A 23885-nucleotide genomic window follows, 5' to 3' on the forward strand; every position below is an offset into this window, starting at 1 on the left:
GAAGCGAGCTGAAAACGAAAGTTTTATGTCCCACTTGCACCGCGGTTGTGATTAAGTGGTGAGGCTTTGCCGCCTTGGGTGTCTGCTTGACAACAATTGAAAGTACTATATAATAGGTACTGGCTGCCTCTGGAGGCGTGCAGCATGGTAGGCTAACTGCTCGCTGCCGCAGTGCCGGACGTACGCAACGGAGCCCGGTGTCAGCCTTATTCACACGTAGCCAGAGGGCATGGAGGTGCGCGAAGTTTAGCTGGCGAAACTTAGAACCGGCAGACAGCCATCGGCTACAACTCGGGTATGCAGCAAGCACAGACGCGAGGAATATTGCTGCTACGGCGCCGGGACGGCGCGATGTTCGGTGAGTAGCAGAAAACGCGCACTGAGACGCTCGCCCGCGCCCGCTGCCCGGCTAATGTCATGACGCTTTATTAGGTCTATGAAATGTTGATACTGGATTCTGGCAAATTCACTAGAATGGAAAGGGAGCGGTAAGAAGCGCATTAAAGAAAAGCATGACATATGGTCACGTTTGTGTTATGAATTAATGCCCTGCATTAAGAAAAAGAAGCAGAGGGAAATCGCACGCTGAGAAGACCGATAAACATACAGTGCGACGCAACTTGAGAAATAATATTGAAATGTGCAAAAATTTAGAAGACAAGATTGAATCGTCACTACGGCACATCACAGTTGCCGTAGGCGTCGACGTTTCTACAACGAAATTATTTTTGAACAGTTCTGATAGCGTCCACGCAACAATGGTCGCTAGTGTGCTGTGAAATGCTCACATGCTGCAGCCTGAAGCTGACGGCACGGTGCGAAAACGTGCTCACACCGAAAGCAAAACAATGTGCGCGGACAAGCATGCAGACGCGCAGTCGGTCGCTGCGAACTCATGCGATCGCTGCATTGAGGCTCGATTCTGTTATGCCCCATTTGTTATGCCCCATTCGATGCCCCTGCAACGCTCAGGATACAGCGATCTCTATGATCAGAAAACATCACTAGTCATCGAGTCTTATGACAAACAGATGAAAAGCCGCGAAGGTTCGAACGAATGCCCCTGATGTCACAAATGCGACCGTTTTCGAACGCCGCGCGATGCCGAACGTAAGTATAAACTTCTGTTCATTCAACTGAAAAAGATCAAAGAATAAAAAATGAAAAGAATTAGAATTACTATATATGTATGTTACTTTCATGGTCTATGCCTGTTGCAAATTACACAGGTACAATGCTAGGTAAGACATGCGAAACAGAAACTGAATAATGAAAAGCACCACCGAGGACCTCAGTCGGTATTTTTGCAGGAAGCCGACGCCGCTGAACAAGTAAATTAGCGCGTTGCAGGACACAGACACGAGAAAGGGAGACTGTCCTTTAGCGAGCTAAATTACTTGGTCAGCGGGGCAAAACCAAGTAGCCCAACAATTAATCCTTCAATACCGACATCGTCGTCTCACAACCAGCGGAACAACATTGAGACTCTGCTGACTCACACACAACATTTGATGACGAAAACCCATGTTTACACGACGCAGCAGTTACACCAGGCCAACGCCTCCTAGATAGCAGGCCTGTGTACTCTGCTTTATGACGTCATGCTTCTTCGACCAAAATTTCCATTGTCAAGCCCGGCGTGACGAAAGTGGTGACGTCAAAATCACCACAACATACTCGGGAGCATCCCCATTAGATTATATGGCAGTCGGGCAAGATAGAATAACGTCATGGATGGAAGGGCACAGGCCTCGTGCTATCCAGAAGGCGTTGATCAGGCCGGCCGTTTCCGACACGCCATTTTAATTTCCCTGCTGGTTGCCGACGGCGAGACCGATCCGCAGAGGAACAGAAAGGCGAAGCGTAGAGTAGGAGAGATGAGGCAGTCGGTCGGGCGATGAGCTGGGCCAGTGGCTGCGAAACGGCGCCCCGGAGAACGTGCGAACGACGGTCGTAAGCTCGTCTGGCGAGTTATGGCGCGCACGGCCTTCCTCATCGGCCCATCCAGCAGCTGCTCAGGCACGCCGAAAGGAGGGGGAGCCGCGAACGAAAGTACCCGGGCTCTCCTCCTCCTCCGACGCACGAGGTTCGAGATTCCGTGCCTCGCGCGCGTGCCAGTGCCGTGGGTGCTAGCGATATTTACACGACGAAAGGCCGCATATATCCCGCCCCGGTCAGGCAGTCCGCGCGAGCAAGACACCGCGAGCAAAACGTGATGAGACGCAGACGGGCAGATTGCGATAAAAAAAGAAGTAAATGAAATGAGAACGTTAACACCAATGTCGCAAGTGAGAATGAATAAATAAACCCCAACTCTCGTCTAGATGCTTCTGTATGGAGAGCTCAGCGAAACACACACATATATATATATATATATATATATATATATATATATATATATATATATATATATATATATATATATATAGAAAGAGAGAGAGAGAAATCAGAGATATATACACATAACGCTAGAGTTTCTTTATTAGCGCGTCGAATAACGGCGATATAATATACCTGCCATATAGATGAAACGTCACAAAGCTTTCGCCCGTGTCCGAACGATTAGTCTACGAAGTATTAGCAAAGTGTTCACACTCGCAGGAAAAGCGCGCGCGAGAGAGAGAGACCTGCTCGGTTGTCCTCCTGTTCACCTTCATCTCATCTCTACTTTTCAGGAAGAAGGAAGCACAGAGAACGCAATACTTTCGTCGGAATCATTCCTCGAACCCGAGCTCAGCGCGCGCTCATCGCGAGCTACCTGGCCCCGCTTAATACGAGCCTTCATTTCCTCCCAGTCACGCGAACCGACTTGGAGCGCGAGGGAGAATGGGGCGAGCCGTGGCGCTTCCCAAGCTGTACGCAGGACGGGCATTGCCCGAAAAGGAGTAGGAACAATGGGCTTGAACTTTCTCGATGCGCACGGATCGAGGGGCCACGGATAAAAGTGGGAAGAAAAGGGATCTCACTGTCTTCCCAACTGAGCTAAAGAAAGAAAGAAAGACAGCGCCGAAGTTGAACAGAGGAAGAATGTATGGAAAGCGCCGCACAGAATACAGGTAAGAATTCACAGAGTCTGGCAGCATTCGAAGAGAATGAGCCTTCCTTTTCTTTTCATTCTGACTGGTGCCCGTTACGTCGTTGTTGCTTTTCTCTATGTCGCCGTTCATTCTGCGGAGTACCGAGAAACGGCACGGACTGCGAAGGAAAGGTGTGTGCTCGAAGAGAAAAAGAAAGAGCAAACAAAACAAAAATGAGAAAGAAAGAAGGCAGGAAGTTTTTGAAAACGAAGGAATGAAACTCACAAGGAGAAAGCGTATCGACGGAAAACCAATCTCGGGTGGGGGGGAGTCACGTCCGCGATACGGAAGGCTCGTTTCGCGGAAGTGAGGCTTGGCGGAACCGCATCGTGCGCGATGGGCAGAAGGAAACGGCGGGACCGGTGAAGATGCAGCGTATATCGGGGGGAACCACCGCGGAGAAACCGAAGTGATGGGATGCGGGGGAGGAGCTGCTCAACATTGCGCCAACGTGGAACTATGCCGGTCCGAAGAGAGGGCAGCAGAGAGAGAGGTATCGCTTCAGAATCCATTCGGACTTATATGCGGTAGACTGCGGGAGGGAAACGCAGCACAAAAATGGCGATTGTCGCGAACGAAGAGCTCGAAAGAACGCAGAATGGGGCAGTCCTAAGCGCTGTTGTCGAGACGAAAGGCTGTCGTGACGGAAAAGTGAGAGAGAGAGAGAAAAGCAAAAAAAAAAAACAAGCCTCGCGTGTCGAGTTTGTGGAATGCGCGGAAACTCATTTGCGCCTAATTGTGCCTAGTCGGCATAACTGCAACTTGAGCTGCTCAACGATGTCGCTGTAATGCGAATGTTGGACCTTTCTTCTTTTCGCTGATGTGATTCTATTTCTTTATAATTTTGAGCACAGCCCCACAAATATTTATAGCAAGCCTGGGTGGAAGTCGACTATATATAGAGGTATCTCCACAACAAGAGAAGGAGTGGAAAAAAAGAAAGAGAAATAAATATGCAGCCCTGTTCGTTAGCGCGGAAGTAGTGTTTTCAGTGACGTCAAAAACAGCAACATGCTAATATGGGCGCATTCAAGAATTCAAGTGACGTCAGGGGCTGCCGTCATATTCACAGCTTCCACATCTGTGCTGGAGCACAGCCTCCTATAGACTACGGCTGGAGCCCAGCGTATGGTAATAACGGGCAGCCTTCCTCCCCCCTCCCTTTTTTTTCATTTTCTTTTCTGGGTAGTTTCCTTCATCGGTGGTAGCAGTACATCACCATAGCGCCTTCCACGACGTCAGAGTACATATCTCTCATGCGTAATGTTTCTCGCAGAACTTTTTGTTGGGCTAGTTGGTGCATGTTACTGAAGTACTATAGCGCCAAACAGGCGACACAAGAAGAGACAGCGCTCGTTCGAAGAGAAGCGCTCGTCCGTGTCTCTTGTTGTGTCGTCTGTTTGGCGCTATAGTACTTCGGTAATGTTTCTCCACGGCCAGTGCAATGGCTGATATTCATTCAACAGCGACGCAGCGACAGTTGCCACCTGGCGCGTTTCGTAGCAGCTCGCGTTCGCGTGTCGAGGACTATCCTAAGAACGAGCATGGCTCAGCTAATGCAGTAAACGTCTGACAATAAGAGAAACCGACGCGACTACCACCCGTATTCCCAAACCGGCCCCGACCGTAAGCTCTTACCCGGCTCCACACTAGCGGAGCACTTCCACTCTAGTGCACTCAAGTAGACGCTGAGTGCACCTGGTTGCAAAACTTGGGCTCAGAAATCACGCTAATTCGAGAGGCGGCGCTGTCGTCCATTTCAGCGAAGCAATCCAGAGAGAAGTGCCTTGCTTTTTTGAAACCCGAGCTGGCTTGGCTGTTCAGGAAAATAACACAAAGAAGCAAACATTCGCATCAAAAAGTGACCTGTGTCTGCTGCAGCAAAAATAAAAAAGAAAGAACAAACGTTTAGACGATTCAACACAGTGTGATGGAATGTCAGGAAGTTTCATCTGCTAGAGCCAAAGCGAGCGTCCACCTTTCAGAAGCGTCGAGTTCAAAGCTGCTGGGAGTATTTGCTGGTCAGCGGTGACGATCGGCAAGAGGCGATTGGAATCTTGGACTAACCATTCCCTTCCCCACGCGTGGGGTAGCAAACTGAACTGAACCTGCCTGCCTTCCTCTATTCCTTCTCTCTTGGTCGAAATAAAGAGCGGGAAAGAGACGCAGACAGGGTTACCGGGGTTATATATACTCGCACTAGACTGAAAAGTTCGGCATTGCCTCAGTCGCATACACAAAGCGCCGGTGCATAATGAATTTCCACGAGAAACAATGAGAAAAGGAAAAGCGACAACTGAATCGCAGAAAATAAAATTAAAGGAAAAGGACCAACGATGAGTTTATACTTACAGCCAGCCTAGTTTTTTTTTTTTTTTTTTTGAAGAACGAGAACGATATGGCTCCATAAGCGCTTCCTTTCTGATTGCGAGCGCCGTCACTGATCCTCATTTATCTTTTTAGCTGCATGTTTTCGATAATCCATAAAAAAGAAATGGCAGACTATATACGGTCGTGACGATAAGTACATAAACTTTATAATCTCGGTCTCAGCGCTCTTCTTCAGCGCCTGGCTGCCGCTTGTAATTACCGCTCTCTCGGAGGGGCAGTGTACATGTTAATCACGGCATGTATCAGAGAACACGAGACGACAGAGGGGTGGGGTGGGGGTGGGGGGCACGGCCCGTCTTTTATTCGCGCTCCTTGCACTGTGTAATCACAAGAGCCAGAATAAAGCCCCCCATACACAGAGCGCCGGGGTCGTCGCGCATTCTTCCAACTAATCCTGCTCGTGTCATTACACACGGTTCTTTCGGCCGCTTCGGCTTCTATCGCTCTCTCTCTCTCTCTTTCTCTTTATTTCCCGTTCCGCTCGAGCCTCATCCTGGCAGAAAGAACGGAGCGCACGCGCGGGCTTGCCTATCGGAAATCTTCCCCGAGTTGCGAACATAAACACACTTTGTCTAGCTAAAACCGTGCGGCACTGCCGGAGCTACAATGGCTGCTGACGGCGAGCGAGGAAAGCATAAATTCTCCAAACAGGGACTTGCAAAGCAGCAGGAATAGAGACCGAGGATGAAGAAAGACCAAAGAGCCGGCCCAGTTTCTCAATGCTGGTGGTTCACTTCTAGGCGCCTTCCCGCCCGCGTTTTTTTGTCGCTGTCGAAGTTCTCGTTCGGTAGACGAACCGATCAGGCTATGAACCGGTGTTGCTTGGCCTAATTCGAGGAATCGTTTGCACGTAAAGACCGCGCCAGGGATGTGACGGGTGCAGTTCTCGATCGCCTCTTGGGTGATAGAGGCTCGTTCGGGTGCTATAGCGTGACCGGTTTACTGCCCGCGTGAGGTAGCACGCGGCAGCTGCACGAAGGGCCCCGTATTGGCCAGTAAGCAACGCTCCTTTCCGGCACGCCTTGTGAACAAGTTCGCTTCGTAAGGAACTGTTATTTGCTTAGCCGGTGTTCCGATTCAGAAATCACCTTCTTCGACAACAGATTGGCACCGATGGCCGTTGGCTGCTGCTCTTTTGGCACACCGCGTCATATCCTTTCTCCCTTCTGCACATGTCGCCTTGTGGTGCATGCACACCTGGGAGTGTGTACGAAATAAAACGGTTCGAAGTAGCCTTACGTGTCGCCGTTTCTGTTCCTCTCTCATTTACGTATTCTCATGTTCCTCTCTCTCTCTCTCTCACACACACACACACACACACACACACACACACACACACACACACACACACACACACACACACACACACACACACACACACACACACACACACACACACACACACACACACACACACACACACACACACACACACACACACACACACACACACACACACACACACACACACACACACACACACACACACACACACACACACACACACACACACACACAGGACGACACAATCGGGCAACAAGGGCGTTGCGCTCGCAACTAAACGTTTTACTTCACCGTGTACATCGCCCGTATTGTCTGATTTATTCCTTCTATGTTCCCCTGGCGCTGTTTGTCTTCGACGGTGCTAACCTACCAATTCGCCAAACTCACCGTTGATTCAGTGCGTCCTTTGAACCAGTTCCCCGCTCGGTCGGCACTACCTCTATGCGACTTCTTCACATACGTAGCAGCGCACGATAAACAAGAACAAATAGAGAGCGACGGTGACACACCTGGCACTGACTTTTCAACTTTTACGTGTGTCCCTGTCTCTTTTTCTAGGTCCTTGTTTATCGTGCGCTGCTATGTCATATTTACCAACTCTCAAAAACCACTGCGCTTGTGCTTGCTGCACTGTATTAGGCGACGCAAAGTGTACACAAAACCGTTTCTCTCTCTCTCTCTCTCTCCTGGATCGGAGAGAACGCCGGTCTGCCGCGTCGATCGCTACGGCGCCGCGAGGAGGGCCAGTCGGCGAGCATTGCAGCGGCTGCGCCGCGGTCCGGGGCACGCGCTCTGAAAGTGGTGAGCGAGGGGGGGGGGGGGCGACGAGGAGGAGGATCATTGCGGGCGGGGGCGCAATTTAGACAGAGCACATCGATCGGGCCACGGGGGCGAGCAGGATGTGAAATGCTGCGGCACAACACGCGCATCGTGCCCGACCAGTGCGCGGCTTCAGTGGCACAGCGCGCACACAGGACAACCAAGAAGCCCACAGCGCGCCTCCTCGCTTCTTCCCCATCGGACACGTGCCCTTGCGACGAAATGGCGTCGTCGCTCGGTTGCTGCGCCGTAGTGGGACAACGCAACCTCGACTCCAAATATCGCGCGTGTTCCGCAAGGCTTTTAAATCTGGGGTCGTGCTACGTGCGGCGCCATTGCCTGATCTTAGTAAACGGACCTTGCTGATGTCATAACGTTCCTGCTGCCCATACTAGGCGACGAGTGATAGTGCGCGGCTGAATGGAATTCGTTTACGCATCAGAGTCATTATCCGGAAAGCAATTCGTACGCTCGGACGGTTCTTGAGAACGATAGCTTGTCGACTGTCATGGCCAACGTATTAGTGAATGCGGCCAACCATTGAGGAGTAGTTCGTATAGACCCTCCTCGCCGAGTAGTTTGCTCTATAGGAACGAGATGGAGCTTCCGCCGGCGTGCCGCTACGTACTGCACTTTGCCTCACGCGAAAGCGCACGAATGCGAAACCATCGCCGCTTCTTCACTGCTACTATGGGATCGGCTGTCGGAAATGCAACTGAGTGATCGGTGTTGTGCCATTACCACAAGCCCGGATTCCGAATCTGCAAGATGCGGAATCTATCCTGCGAGCGCCATAATTCTCCCTTCACAAGACAAGATGCTGCGCCGTCGTGCGGGAGAAGCCTCGGCGAGCAGCGTGTTTGGACGTGTCCGCGTGTGCCCGACGGCCCGGCGCCGCACCTCCCTTGCCTGGAGGTCACCGCGCGCGCGAACTTTGAACCGGGTGGCCAGCGCGGTCGCTGGTTGGACCCCTCGGACGACCGTCGTGTGCTGACTTTGTATTGGTCCGTTTGAGTGACAATGGGCCTCGGGGATTATAAAAGCAGCGACACGCCGCTCGAAAAGAGGATCTGCCGACCCCACCGGGAGAGTGTGTCGCTCCCGACTGGGGTGAGATGTGTAACGCGTTTTCGCCGGACGTCGTCGTGCGAGAACAGTCGCGTTTGTTGTGAGCACTCGGCCCCAGTGCCGACCCGTTCATGTCCTGTATGATAACCTGTATATAATGTATAAAGTCCCTTTTGTTATTCTCATCGACGCCAGGCTCGGAGTCTTCGCTACCAACGCTCTGTCACGAAACGGGTGACGAGCGCTACGGGACCACAAAGCCGTATTCGTGGTGCAGCGGTGCAAGTTCGTAACACTGGATGGCAGCTACGGGATTGACCGGCATCAGCTACCTCGGCGCGGTGAGTGCCTGAAGTTTACCTCAAACACCAGACTTTCTCTGACACAGGTTATAGTAGCTTAGGGAAGGATTTGGTGTTGCATTGTGATAACCTTGTGTGTTTCAAGCCTAGTAAGAGTGTTTTGAAAACCAGGGGATGCTGAGGGGGTAAACAGGGCAGTGTGTGAAATACTTGCATATGTCTTACTAGTAGTGTTATAGTAGCGTACGGCAGGTATATTCAAAAAGGGTAAACAGCAGGAGGACAGTGTGAACGATGGAGAAGTACAAGGTGAAGGAACTTCTCGAAATTTGTGAGGAGTTGGGCATTGAGTTGGGCTCAACCAAAAGAAAGAATGCGATCCTTGAGGTCATGAGGACTGGGGACGTAACGGCTGAGGAAGCCGCAGAGGCCTTGGCGGGTATCAATGAACGTCGGGAAAGGGAGGAGAAGGAACGTTGCGAGCAGGAAAGGAGAGAACAGCAACGTCGCGAGGAGGAAAAGGAGGAAAGGAGAGAACAGCAACGTCGCGAGGAGGAAAAGAGGGAGAAGGAACGTTGCATGGAGGAAAGGAGAGAGATTCGTGAGCACGAGCTTAAAATGAAAGAGTTGGAGACCCGAAATAGCTCGCCAGCGCCTAGTCTCACTTCTAATGTTCCAAGAATACGCGATCAACTTCCACCCTTTGTCGTCGGAGAGGATATGGCCAAATACCTCGTGAAATTTGAGCACGTGTGTGAACGGAATAGCATTGAGCGATCCCTTTGGGCACAGAATCTGTTAGCGTTGCTTCCTGGGGAGGCATCAGACGTAATAACTTGCTTATCGAAAGAGGCGTTTGAGAGCTACAGTGATGTGAAGGAAGCGCTACTGCGGAAGTACAAATTGTCGCCCGAAGCTTTCCGGCAGAGGTTCCGGTATGCAAAAAAGGGTAAGGAGTCGAATGTTGACTTCGCGTTTCGTCTAAAAGCCGACTTGGTGGAATGGCTGAAGGGCGAAGAGGTTTACGACGACCGCGACAAAATTGTCGAATGCATCGCGTTGGAGCAGTTCTACCGTTGCATTGATGAGGATGTCCGGCTCTGGCTGCAAGATAGGCTAAAGGAGGTTAAGCTAAACAAGGCAGCAGAGTTAGCGGAAGAGTATTACACCCGCCGCAGCTTGCACAGCAAGGCGGTGCGCGTAGAAAAAGCTGATAGAAGAGATGTGTTTTCCGGGAAGTCCGACGAACGGAAGCAAATCACGCGTCGCGAGTTTCGGAAAGATGAGTCTCTTACCAAAGAAACTGTAAGGGAAGGACAGAATGCATCTCAGAATGCTAACGATGGTCCCAAGCAGCGAAACGATACGACGCGTTCTTTTGAAAAACGGAAGCCGCTAACTTGCTACAATTGCAAAAAGCAAGGGCACATCGCAGTGAGCTGCCCGGAGAAAATTGCTTTTGCGACAATACGGGAAACTAACAAAAACATACGACTATTGGAGCCATATATGCGGGAAATTAAGGTAAACGGCAAGAAGTGCCGAGCACTTCGAGACTCGGCAGCAACTATGGACGTTGTTCACCCGTCTTTCGTCTCCTCGAGTGATTTTACGGGAGAGTGCGTTAGGATACGGCAAGTGGCCGAGAAGGAGAGTGTCTGTTTACCGATCGCAACGGTTAGCATTGAAGGAGAATTTGGGAAACTTAACACCGAAGCCGCTGTGTCAGCCGCCCTCCCGGAGCAATTTTCCTACCTCTTCTCAAATAGCTCGGAGCAGCTGCTGAGGGATCAGGGCAAATCATTCTTTGCCGACGTGGCGTACATGGCCCCCACGCGATCCAAAGCGCGCCCGCTGTCGAGGGAACTTGACTTAGCGTCGGTGAGCGAAAGGCGGTGCGGCACACGGACCGATCACGGTAACTTGAGTGGCGAGCAGTCACGGGAGAGGCAGAGCTCGGAGGCTGGCCTAGGCGAGCGGGTCCTGGAAGTGAGTGGGAGTGACGCGTGCAGTGCTAGCCGCGATATAGACTCGACGCCGCAATTAGGCGACGCGGGCTCCACACTCGCTCCGGTTTCCGCCAGCTGGCAGGAGCAGGCTGCAGTTGAAAGGGAAACTCGGATTCGCGAACAACAGGAAGATTGTTCACTAGCCGATCTGAGGAAGAGCGTCAAACGGGGAGTGAAAGAAAAGGGGGTTTCATTTGGCAAGGAATCTGGCTTATTGTACCGCCGCTACACGGATAAGCAGGGTCGCAAATATAAGCAGCTTCGGATTCCGCGAAAATATCGCCGGGAAAAATGAATGACCTCATTTGCTTCCTCAGAAGTATGTTTTCGGTCCAAAGCGATTTCAAGGGGACCATTCTATTTGTAATTATTATTGCTGATTAATAATTGTTTCTATTTTGTTGTGTTGATGATTTGAAAACTGATTGTTTAAGCCTTGTGTGCTAGATCGTACACCTGCCTCTTGTTGCAGCGGGAGGAAAAAAAAAGGGAAAACAATTTAGTTAGGTTGATTTGAATTATGGCCTTGTCTGGTGTTTGACGGGAGACAGAGGGCACTTGTTCGTGTTGGGTGTTGCCTTTTGCCGGTCGGTTTTGCAAGCTGCAGAACGACCAAGCGGGACCAGTGGCGAGAAGCAAGGTCTTAGGAACGACCCGAGCGGAGCTGGTCAAGGTGCCTTGGCGACGACGTGGTGAGCAGAGCTCCTGTCCTGGCGAGTCGGACCTGGGCACGTGATGTTACCTGGCGTCCCGACACTGGACGTGAACTTGGACGAGCCTGACGAACGTGCGCGCCTGGCATCCGAGCCACGTGGAGGCAGCTCGTCTTCCCGGCGCCTTATCTGAGGGCGGGGATGCTGTTGTGCCATTACCACAAGCCCGGATTCCGAATCTGCAAGATGCGGAATCTATCCTGCGAGCGCCATAATTCTCCCTTCACAAGACAAGATGCTGCGCCGTCGTGCGGGAGAAGCCTCGGCGAGCAGCGTGTTTGGACGTGTCCGCGTGTGCCCGACGGCCCGGCGCCGCACCTCCCTTGCCTGGAGGTCACCGCGCGCGCGAACTTTGAACCGGGTGGCCAGCGCGGTCGCTGGTTGGACCCCTCGGACGACCGTCGTGTGCTGACTTTGTATTGGTCCGTTTGAGTGACAATGGGCCTCGGGGATTATAAAAGCAGCGACACGCCGCTCGAAAAGAGGATCTGCCGACCCCACCGGGAGAGTGTGTCGCTCCCGACTGGGGTGAGATGTGTAACGCGTTTTCGCCGGACGTCGTCGTGCGAGAACAGTCGCGTTTGTTGTGAGCACTCGGCCCCAGTGCCGACCCGTTCATGTCCTGTATGATAACCTGTATATAATGTATAAAGTCCCTTTTGTTATTCTCATCGACGCCAGGCTCGGAGTCTTCGCTACCAACGCTCTGTCACGAAACGGGTGACGAGCGCTACGGGACCACAAAGCCGTATTCGTGGTGCAGCGGTGCAAGTTCGTAACATCGGTGACGCACTGTGCTCCATTCATGCGGTAGAATGTGGAACTGTGGAGGGAAGACGCGTACAGGAGTTGACTACAAAAATAGTGACTGGCACAGCAATTGAATGCAGCTGCGTGGACAAGTTCACGGACCGCTGCTACTCAAGGACTGCCCGTGTTGCCAGTCCTTCGCAACGCATGGTTTTCCTTTGATGGTAAAAAAAAAAAATCGCTCATCCACCAGCGTTATATCGCTAACCTACGATCACATGACTTCAACCCCGAAACGTCAGCAATAGTGAGTACCGCTCGTTAAACAGTGACAAAAGGAGTAGCGCTGCTTCCTAGCATATCAGGATTATCCAACGTTATCTGCACACATCCACCCCAACTCACACTTAAAGTTACGCGCACTCTGTCGCTCACGTATCTACAATAAGTGAACGGGCGCGCTACTGAACAAATGCGAGAAAGCGTGGGTGACAGACTGCACCAACAACACACGAATCTTCAAAGCTGAACGTTTTGTGATGATCCACAGAGTAAGCGAGTGACTAGTGATAATACGTTTTTGCTACAAGCTATCACGAGGTGCAGAACAGCTAAGTTAAATTATAGGGTTTTACGTGCCAAAACCACTTTCTGATTATGAGGCACGCCGTAGAGGGGGACTCCGGAAATTTCGACCACCTGGGGTTCTTTAAAGTGCACCTAAATCTAAGCACACGGGTGTTTTCCATTTCGCCCCCATCGAAATGCGGCCGCCGTGGCCGGGATTCGATTCCGCGACCTCCTGCTCAGCAGCCAAACACCAGAGCCACTGAGCAACCACGGCGGGTGCAGAACATCTACGTCCCCAGTCTAGCGAGCGGCAAGAACAAATCTACCGCTGGTGAGCAAACCCGCAAACGATTACACAGAAAATAAACAATCGGATAGTGTCCGTCACGAAGAACATTGCTAAGTCATAATCACGAAAGGACGTTGCTTCAAGGTGACCGGCAAATAAAGAACGAAGAGCAAGAGACGCTGATCTGGATTTATCTCAGAAGTGCAAAGTGTCCGCAGCTTGGAATACATTTCTAGCCCTGCTGTTAGCACAAGCACCGTGTATGCTGCTGGAACTGTTTGGACAAGGCGTAGTGAGCGCCGAAAACGCTTACATGTCCTCTGAATCACGTTTCGAAAATTAACAGCGCAAAACAGACAAGGCCGAAGGAAATGAAGGACGCGACACTGGTACTGACTCACAACTGAAGCTTATTTTGAGGAAAACCACATTTATATACACAGGCCACACACGTGGAAACCGTGTTCTTCTTTCCTTGGTCCTTGTCTGTTTTGCGCTGTTAATTTTCCAAAGATGAATTATCACCAACTCGCCCAAGTTTCTCTTCTACAACATTGTGTTATAAAGTTTGTAAACAGGGATAACGTGACTCAGAAAGGCTGGCCAATGTTTCGATAGGAGGACCTATCTTCGTCAAAGGCGGCCTCGTCATCCTCGGCATGTTAGTTTTAAAGGGTTAGTGCAGTGAAGTCACGTGCGGGTGTTGTCGCTGGCGGCTGGTTTTAAAGGGAGAGACTTCAGAGGTAATGAGCGCTGTCGTCCGATGTCTGTGAGCTTGGTTCCCAAGACGAGGGGACAAGAGCGGGAGAATGGGAACGCGGGAAGAAAAGAAAAGAAAAAAAGCAGAAAGAAAATAATGACGAAGATAGGTTCTCCTATCAAAACGTTGGCCTGCCTTGCTGAGGCATCTTATCCGTGTTTGCAAACTTCATACCACAGCTATTCCATCTGTCAGCCCCTTTCTTGATTTTGGTCTTCTAGTACATGTCCTCTGAAGCTGTGGCCAACGCCTTATGTCGTCCATCTAGTCACCGTAAACGATATCCGCCTAAATAGAGGGTTACTGAGCCGTCCCGGGGCGTCAGGTACATATATTGTAAAAATGAAAACAGATGAGGCAAGCAATGGACGCATCACCACGTGATCAAACATGGCGGCACCCACGGGACAATCGCGAATAGCGTCTGTACAAACTAATTAATTTAATTATGGGACTTTACGTGCCAAAACCATTTTCTGATTAAGAGGCACGCCATAGTGGAGGACTTCGTAAATTTCGACCAGCTGGGGTTCTTTAACGTGCACCTAAATCTAAGTACATGGGTGTTTTCGCATTTCGCTCCCATCGAAATTCGGCTATACAAACCAATAACATTATGAATCCAGACCTAGAGGATTAATTTTGAGACGTCTATTCTCCGGCGTCTTGGTCGAAAAGCGCACGCGCCAAGTGATACAATGAGACACGATAGTAATGTATACTTATGGCTCATAGTTTTCAGATGAAACTGATTTTTAAAAAAAATTGGGGCAGCTTCATACTAGTGGCGCGAAGACTGGGAAAACAGCGAAGCTGGCGGCCACACCTAGGTTATTCTTGGTTCGGCTAAGTTTATGCGTGGTAATGCTTGGAGACTATGCCAAGTTTTATGCGAGGTGTCGTCGTTAGCCAAAGAGCAATGAACACTCAGTCATTAAAGTATGCACAATGTGTGGTTTTTTAAATTTTCAGCACCAGTCATTTCTTTCTATCGACCTCAACGCGTCTGGCTGCACGCACGGTTTTGCTCAGTAACGCTACCTCGTGACTCCGGATCTTCTGCAACTCACTGACGCTCCACCGCCGCTTCATCGGTGCGATATTCGGGATTGGACCGAAGTCGTCGCATCCGTTCTCGAGTACAAGCACTTTCGCGTTGCGCTTTCTCTTTTTCTGGAGTGACGTTCTTCTGTCACACCATCTCTCTCTTCGTCGGAGACCCGGCTGTTGTGTCGGCGAGGCGGAGCTGCTTTTAACCCCCGTGGTGACGTCGCGGCTTAGATCCGCATCTGCGCATGCGCGGCATCCGTACGACGCGGCGAAGCAAAGCTACAGTGAAGCGGAGCTGGCGCGCACGATGACGTCATCGATTAGCGAGGTTTTGCTGCGCACGTTCGCCGGCCTAACCACCAGATTAAACAGTATCGCTGTTAAAATTCGCCGATGATTACGATACTTCCTCATGCGAAATTTGAGCGCAGCTCTATACGTGTTTTTATTTCGCAATATCTTGGCTGGCGCAGACAATCTGTCTCGTGAGATACGTTGCAAACGAAGTGAAGTGTGGCGCGACTGCCTCGCAGACCGGGAGATAGCGAGGGGCAGCGCGTGGGTGACGCGTGGGCGAGAATCACAGCAGCCGCCGTAGACAGACCTCCGCTCATGTAGTGCTTTATTTCCATGTCTGGTATCGATGGCGTAATCGGTGAACAGACGACGCGCGCTACTCTGGCCCAATCTCGCAGCCATCGTCGTCGCAGAGCCCGGCTTGCGAGGCACTACGTTTTTCTTCTTACGCTTTCGTCATATCCTCCTTCACTCTCAGAAAAATTTACGCCCTTTGGGGCGTATCTTGTCCCACAACAATAATCGTCATCCGTGTTGCCCGCGTTTCCTTTCTTTAACGCTGCGAGCCCGGTACTTCCCAGTTACGAGCGGCATGCGCGTTATCAGTGTGACGCAGCATTCTCGACAGGAAAGTAGCGAGCGCCGAGTTTTCAGGAAAAGAAACGCAAGCAAGGCAGATGACGAATATTGTTGTGGGACAAATATACACCCCAAAGGGTGCAACCGTTTTAAGAGTGTTCTCCGCTTTCCTCCTCGTGCTTTCCTCGCTATCGCTGTATTTCATTCCCCGCTGCGATCCGTGTTCGTTCTTTCATCCTTCGCTGTAATCGTTCGCTCGGTTACGAGGGACGCCGACGCTCGCCGCAGGAATGGGCGCCTAAGAGTTGCGCTCCAAAAATAAAGGTAGGCCAATTATTTGGAGGGATTCCCTTTGAACTGAAAGGGATCAGTGGCAGCAAATCTATAGGACGGCGATATGCTAACAGCTGCGAGTTCTCATGGAGATTGCGTACATACAAAGTGCCAGGCGAGGTCAAGGTCACGTTTCAGCACACCGTAAGCAATATTTAATCTTATTTGCCGGTTTGCCTGCTGCTGCGACAAGAATGACAAGCGAGGATGGGCGGTACATAGTGGTGTCGGGGGACACTGGCCCACGTCCTTGTCCAACTATGTTCCACCGTTTCTTCTTTTTTTTTTGAAAGCAAATGAAGATTCTAACACCACATGCGATGGAAAAGTCAACTGCAAAGAAAAGGAAGATGAGGGCTTACCCTGATCCCGTCATCCGAGGCAGGCGCGAAAGAGGCGTCACCTGGCGTCCAGCGGAAAAGAAAACCCGACAATTCTGATGGCCGTGGCTTGTCAACTACAACTTCCCACGAGATGTGCTGCCCAGACCTGCAAAGAGATGACATTACTTTAAGTATAGGCATTCTGGATGAGGAGCTAACAAACCAAGCAAGAAGCGACAGTACATGGTTACGATATGCACTCCTAGCATTCATCTTAAAGGAAATACACAACCGCTAAAAAGCACCTGCCGAAATGTGGAACGCACGATGTGTACTACAGTGCGTCTGTAACTAGTGCAACTGACATCTGCCCCATCACCATATGCATATCAGCCTTGACCACATAATATGAGCAACCGAAAATACGAGTTCTGTTTTTTTTTTTCTCTTAGCCATGTCCTTGCTCAATGTGTTTCTAACTGCAATGCTAGCACATACGAAGAGAGGGATGAACTAATAAAAGGAATAACTAAAGAGTTATGAATGACAAAAAGTGCTGCGTCATCCCATTTATAGATAATAATAAGAGAGAAGAAAAGCAAAAGAAATAATTGCTCCAGGAGACGTGAGAAAATAAATTACACTTTTACACAGCTTCTTGTGTTTGTTACAGTTGTTGTTCTTTGGGGCGAGAAAAGGATAGCCCATTTTCAAATCTTCAAATTTTCGACTCCTAACATTCATCGCCATTACTAGCTTTCGAGCGCAACGATAACATGCGTCAACGTGGGTAACAATCTACTGAATGTAAAGAAATAGTTGGTCGTTCACAAAAACTTCTGCACCAAGAACTCAACTTTGTATCTCCACAGCATAGCAGACATAGTTTTTTGCGCAATTACAATGCGCACACGCTATAGTACATCGTCTTTCGTTTCAAATGCCGCACAACTGAGCTTACTACTTTTTTTCTTTCCCCAATTCAACTGCTTTCCATTTGCTATTGCTTAAAATATGGCCCAGCCAGCCTAATAATTAATCAAGTGAAACTCCCGCAGACACGATGAAGCCGTATCAGACAATGCAAACGAACCTGACATCCACCCATTGAAGCCAGCTTTCCTATTCTTCTTGGCTTACTCTATGGCCAGAAAGCACAAACGCACGCATATGTTCGTTCCCATTCCTCCTCACGCAGCCTAAACAATGTAGCCAAAGCGCGAGCTTAGGGAAGACGGGAAGAAAGAGACGGCGCATCGCTGAGTAAGGGTAGCAGCGGTTAGAACAGAACTGTAGGGCCTGCAGGTACAACTCGCACGTCACGGGAGTACGTGAAAGTCGGTGAAGGCAAAGCGTCCAGGCGCACACGACGATCCGCTGCCGACTCCCTTGAGCTCCTTGGCTCTTAGCCCAGCAGAGCAAAATTTTCATGCCACATGCCTGCAGCACTGAGAAGCGCGGAGGAAATGACGCAGCGGGGGGAGAACGCGAGTGTGAGAAGAAGGGGCACGGAGAACTAAATTCGGGGAAAACGAGCAGCGCTGGAACAAAACGACAAAAATAAGAAAGCAGAGCCCGCACCGAACGGGCAAGCCGGTCGCTCGCTTCCAACGCGGCTTCGGAGGGAGACACCAGCAGCATTTCCAGCTGAGTAGCTGCTGCCGGCGCGATGAGCTCTCGGTAGACTATTAAGCAAAGAGAGAGGGAGTAAGGGAGAGGAATTCGAGGACAAGACACGCGCCAACGACTGCTCGACACCGAGCGAGTGAGTTCCAGAGCACCAGCTCGCGAAGAGGAAATCAAAAGCAAAGAAGAGGGGAACGCCAATAGAGGGCGTGGGGGGGGGGGGATGAGGGGAGTTCAGGCCGTGGCTCAGGAGCATGCGCGCACGCAAGCCACACCCCGGCGATAGCCATTTCGGCTGCCGAGCTTTTGTTGCCTCGCTTTCCATTATCATTGATTAAAGCCAGCGCAGTAGGGAAGCGCCACAGGGAGAGAAAACCTTTCTTCCCACGCAGTGCGGCCGCACAGGAGGGTAGGGATGTGACGAAGCGAGAAGCACGCTTAGAGACAGCGACCGTCGCCTTCGCACGCCTCATCGAAGCTGCCCCAGCACCGTCTATGGCAACGGCCACTGGTACTATACACTCCATTTGCTTGTTTATTCCTTTTTCAGATTCTCTCCCAAAACCAGGCAAGACCACGCCACTCCCTAATCCCGACAGACTGCTTTGATGGAGTCGCCCTCCTCCGAGCCGCATCCTTTCTCTGGCGCAGCTTCGGCCAATCCGCCTATTGTCAAGGAAGTCCCACTGCTTGGCGATGGTCAAGCGACCGCTGAACGCTGCTCACTCCGCGGTCGCTTCCGCGCCCCGAACTTCCTGTATCATATTGCCGCACGGAGCTCTGCCGTGACTGCGGTAGCAACGGCCAAATCTGCCACTGCCTCTTTCTTTCTACATGCTTCTTAGATGAAAGAGACCGTAAGCACTTCCAAACCGCCCTGGCGTAGCGTGTGCAAGAAAGAGGGCGTTCTTTGTCGACGTTATCTCGATTTCAAAGGAAACGCACGCACTTATTGTTGCAATGTGTCCGTTTTACCTCACAACAACAATATCTAACCGCTGAACAATTCATAGCCAGTGGGGGACACTGCGATAAAAATTCTTGCCAACACTTGCAAATGCATTCAATTAGATCAGTAAATCAACCTAACGTCCGCAATAAAAACCTGACAATCTGCAATGCTGGCTTCGCCTTTCGCTCGGTTGTTATGTGGCGGAGCTTGAAGAAACGCAATGTACGTTTCGAGTCACGAAAAAATTCTGAGCCGGTCTCTCCAGAGAGCGTGAGAGAGAAAGAGGTACTTATTATGATATAAAAGCTGAGAGGTCAGCCGAAATCAATGTTCTGACCTGCTACTCGGCGTTGGGGAAACGGGAAAGGGTATAGACAGAAAGAATAGAGAAGACGTTGATTATGAGGATGAAGATGGTGGTGAACATCTTGCACGCTCCAAGACTCTTCAATGTCTCTTGTCTAGTCCGCTCTCATATAAAAATTTGTTGAGAGCCTTCAAACTATCAGGCTGATGACGAGGATGAGGCGAAGGTCCCAATGGAATCTTTTCAGTTAATGGCCCAACGACAAATTTTGACAAGATGTCTCTCAGCGATTTTTCAGTAGCCGCAGAGCTGGGTGTGAAAAGAAAACCTTCTTGCTGCCATAGGAAATAAGTTTGTTTTCTAATCGGAGGAACAAAAAAGTGCGACATGTATGGAACACCGAAATCTGCTCATGACACCACAGCATAACAGTAGGCTGGCGTCTTTTCGTTCGCGTGTTTTCTTGAGGACGCCTCGCTAGTAAACACCAAGTAAGGAAAATCCCTAGTAAGAACAACATTCAAGTTATCCACGAGAGACCTGCACATTTATTTATTTATTTATTTGAACAAAATTTGAAGAGTAATAAGAGCGTCATTGTTGGCGCACACAGAAACAAGCTGCAGAAGCAGTAACTTCCTTATCCAGATAAAACAAAAAAGACAATGTAATTAGGGGTTTGGCCGTAGAAAAAGGGAGCATAACCACGTAAGCGACCAAGTTTGCTTCAACTGATAGCACTATTGATTGATCCCAATACATTGCTTATAATGAGGCTGTTTGTTTTGTTCTGTATTGCCGTTTTATTTTCGTTCGTATTACCCACCGTGCTTGGACCTTGATTCCATAGTTGGGGCGAAAATTAATTAATTAAAAGTACACTTCGATTCATCGGGAGGTGTCTTCGTAATAGGTGCACTTATCTCTCAGCATCTAGTAGTAATAAAAACTGCCTTAACGAGCAACATCAACACATAAAACGAATCGTCAGTAATGTTTACCCCCCAAAAAAGGGCAGAAAAATGAACAACTAGATTAGTCACAAACGCTTTTTTTGTTAAGGACTTTTATGGGAGTCAGGAAAACGAATCAGGTCTAAATTAGTCGATAATCGGTGACGCTGACTAATGGCGTCTATCAACAAGACGAATATCCCACAGGAACCAGAAAGTAGCAAAAATTAAAAAAAGAAATTGTTCAGAGTGATAAAGCAAGCGAGAACGGTGTGTGCCGGTGAAAGCCTGGAGGAGAACAGCGCAGGCAGCGCTGGCACAAGAAAGATTTAAACCCGCAATAAATTGCCACCGAATGAACTTCGAAGGGAGCGAGCCGTAAACACCACGATACGCAAGAAAACGGTATATAAAAAAAGAAAATAGCAAAGGTTCTAGGAGCAGAAGAAAGCAAGAAAAAGAAGAAGAAGAAAACAAGAGGGGGGGGAGAGGGGGGAGAGGGTGGGGGTAATAGAGGCGGCAGATACGGCCGTATCTCACGCGTTTCACCTTTCTCATTTCTCCTTCGACGTACTCGTGGCTTCCAATTCCGTTTCTGCAACCGGCTTATCTCCTCGTCAATTCTTTTTCTTCTTTTGTCATTTCTACTTTCCATCAGGGTGTCTACGAGTTGAGCCCAGACGCAGGCACTAAAACGGAGACATACCAGTGGAAGAAAGCAAGCAGGTGGGGCGTTGAAAGAGACAGAGAAAGTGATCGCCACTTTCACCTCGAGGCCAAATTAAACCGTCCGGCAGGAGGGATTTGTCACTAGGCAAAAGAAAGGTGCCAGGTCGCTGCCGCTTATGAGACTGCCTTCCCTCGCCTTCCTCGCTTTGTTGTCTTTTCGACACCAAAGAAGCCGTGGCGCGAAGGAAAGAACCGGATAGCTTTCTCGGGCAATTCGCCGTACGTGCAACGCGAAAAACTTTCTCTGTCGTGCCGAGAGGATAAATGCACTGCGCACAACTTCAACGTGCAGCTAAGCTAGCAATTAAAGTGAGCTAGTGGCTACAAGGGAAAACGCTGCCAAAGATGAGAAAAGTAAGCGATACAGCAAAATATCACAAGAAACACTTTTTAAATGATCTTCCTAAACAAGTAACATTCATATATCCAAAAACAGCCACATCTGAGCTTGAACCCCTAGTGCCTAACAAGGACGTCTAAACGCAATTTAAGGTTTGTTTGCTTGCTTGTTTGTTTGTTGCAAATTTGTAAATTATAGGCTTTTAACGTCAAATGAATCTGAAAAGTAGATATAATGAATGCACTCAATAATTATCAACGCTTCAGTTCGGTACTTCTGATATCTTGCCCGTGAGTAGACTTCTTGTATATGCGATTCCGAACATAACCCATGTCAAGCACGGATATGGGACGAACGCAACCGCTTGTCAGATTCGCGAAAGGAGTGGCGTAAAGATTATTCTGGCTAGTAACGACACCTGATAAATCTTACCTGCAAAGGAGGGCGAAAAAGGAAAGGGTGCGTTTTCCCACGCACTGCGGAGACTACACGTGTGATGCGCGTTTTCTGAAATTAGCTACATCGGCAGGACTAAAGATCACAGCCATTCATAGGCTACGACGTTGCTTTCTCCGAGTTTCGTTCGCGCTCAAGAGAACACATCTCACATCGCACTGACGACCGGCAATGGAGCGTCGCATAGAGAGAAAACGCGTACGAAAGACGACCGGGCCACGAGTCGTTAACGTCAAAATCGGTGACACAGCCTTAGCTGAACACTTAGGAGACGGCAAGCAAATTGCGTGACGCGAAATAGCAGCGCTTCTACTATTTTGCGGAGTTAAAAACTCAACAAGGCGCTATTTGCGAGGAAAGTGCCCGTAGGACAATATCATCAATGTGGCTCGCGTGCGTGTCTTCCATACAGGAGGAACCGCGTCCATGGACCACCTGTTGAGCCTATTTGACCGGGACCCAAGGGAAGCAACTATAGTGGTCATAACTTTCGAAGCCAATCTCGGTGGTATTTTTAAACTACGAAATATATGTATACGTATATAGAAATACAGTACTTTTCTTTCTTTTCTTCGCATATGGTTAGATCAATACGATCGGGAAAGTGCGAAAAACACCAGAATCCCCTGCCCCGTGCTCAGCTGACTTATCGCGCTGCGCGTATTCGCACAATTCGATGGCAACAGTTGTTCGTGCGTCCTATTTCGCGCGCGACTGTCTATCCGCAGCTTCCCGGCCTCATTTCCGAAGAGACAGCCGTCCGAAGCGGCGCGAGACGATGGCCACCGAATGCGCGCCGCCAGCTTATGCAGAGATTAGCCGCTCCGTTCGCGTCCCCTTCAAGCGCGGCTTTCCGCGGCACCTGATGATGTCCAGCGGAAAAGAGGGCAGGGGAAGGCGTACACGGAGGACTGCCAACTGCGTCCACAATTCTTCGGGGACAGCTAGGCCAGCCCATACGAAACGCGGAGTCTCTTCCCGGAAGGAAGGGAGAGCACCGCTTTACTCTGGCGTCGCCAAACCAGCGAGCCTCATCAACGCTAAGCTCGTCAACGAACAAGCGTTCCAGCGCGAATAAAAGGACGGCGGGCGAGCGAGCGCGGCGGCAAACGAACGAGGGCGCGCGCAGGCGACTTGAGCCGGGGCATAATTAAACTTTGCAAATCATCGGCTCTCCCACGCGCCGAGCCGAGCTCCAGACGCACCTGCATTATCCTCGCGGGTGCTCGAGCGCGCCCGGGCGGCCGCAGCGCGTACTGCGTTTCTCGCACCCTCCGCTACGGCGGACGCGCTCGTTCGGCCGCGCAACGTTTTGCGCTCGCCGCCGAATTTCGTGCAAAGCCCGTCAGCGCGGAACCGTACGTGGCTGGAGGCGGAAGGAGGAGAGGGGCCCGGGCTTTGTCTCGGCAGCAAGTGGGCGGCGCGCGCATCCATCATCCTTAACAACTCAATTTGCACAACAATGGCCGGCCCGGCTCAGGGCCAGAAAGCAAGGGTCCGCGGCTGCCGACGAGGGTTTCGAATTATTAAACGGTGCCCCCTTTCTGGCCGGGCCGCGCGGCTCGAAGCGTTGAACGGCTCGCCGCCGAAAGGGCGCACGCCTACGTAGCGCAGCTTGCGAACGCTGCGCGATACGCGACCTGGCCCCGGCGGCACGCGAGAAGCGCTGTAGCGATCGAGTGGAACGGCAAGCGGGAGGGAGTCACTCTCCTAACAGGGAGAACCCCCGCCGCCTGTGCGAGAATGTTTAATTCTGAACGAAACGCCTAAATTCATCATCGCCGCAGCTAGCTCCCTCGGCTAATGCTCGTCCGAGTGCGCCGGTGCAGCTAGTCGTTGTACATAGCGTGTACAGCGAGCACATAGCTGCCCGCGTCCTTTCGCGTTCGGGAGACGCTTGCCGCGAAC

General features: G+C 50.6%; 1 protein-coding gene across 4 annotated transcripts in view; it reads right to left on the bottom strand.

Annotated features, from left to right (window-relative positions):
- Positions 1-23885, bottom strand: part of LOC135908902 (uncharacterized) — a 636710-nt gene that overhangs the window by 239600 nt on the left and 373225 nt on the right. For all 4 annotated transcript variants that reach the window (XM_070532480.1, XM_070532479.1, XM_070532481.1 and 1 more), the window contains one exon: positions 16654-16780. In XM_070532480.1, coding sequence (XP_070388581.1) covers positions 16654-16667 — 14 coding nt within the window. In that variant the 5' untranslated portion in view covers positions 16668-16780. The remainder of the gene's footprint in view (positions 1-16653; positions 16781-23885) is intronic.

This window comes from Dermacentor albipictus, chromosome 1, assembly GCF_038994185.2.
Source record: "Dermacentor albipictus isolate Rhodes 1998 colony chromosome 1, USDA_Dalb.pri_finalv2, whole genome shotgun sequence".
Taxonomy (NCBI): Eukaryota; Metazoa; Arthropoda; class Arachnida; order Ixodida; family Ixodidae; genus Dermacentor; species Dermacentor albipictus.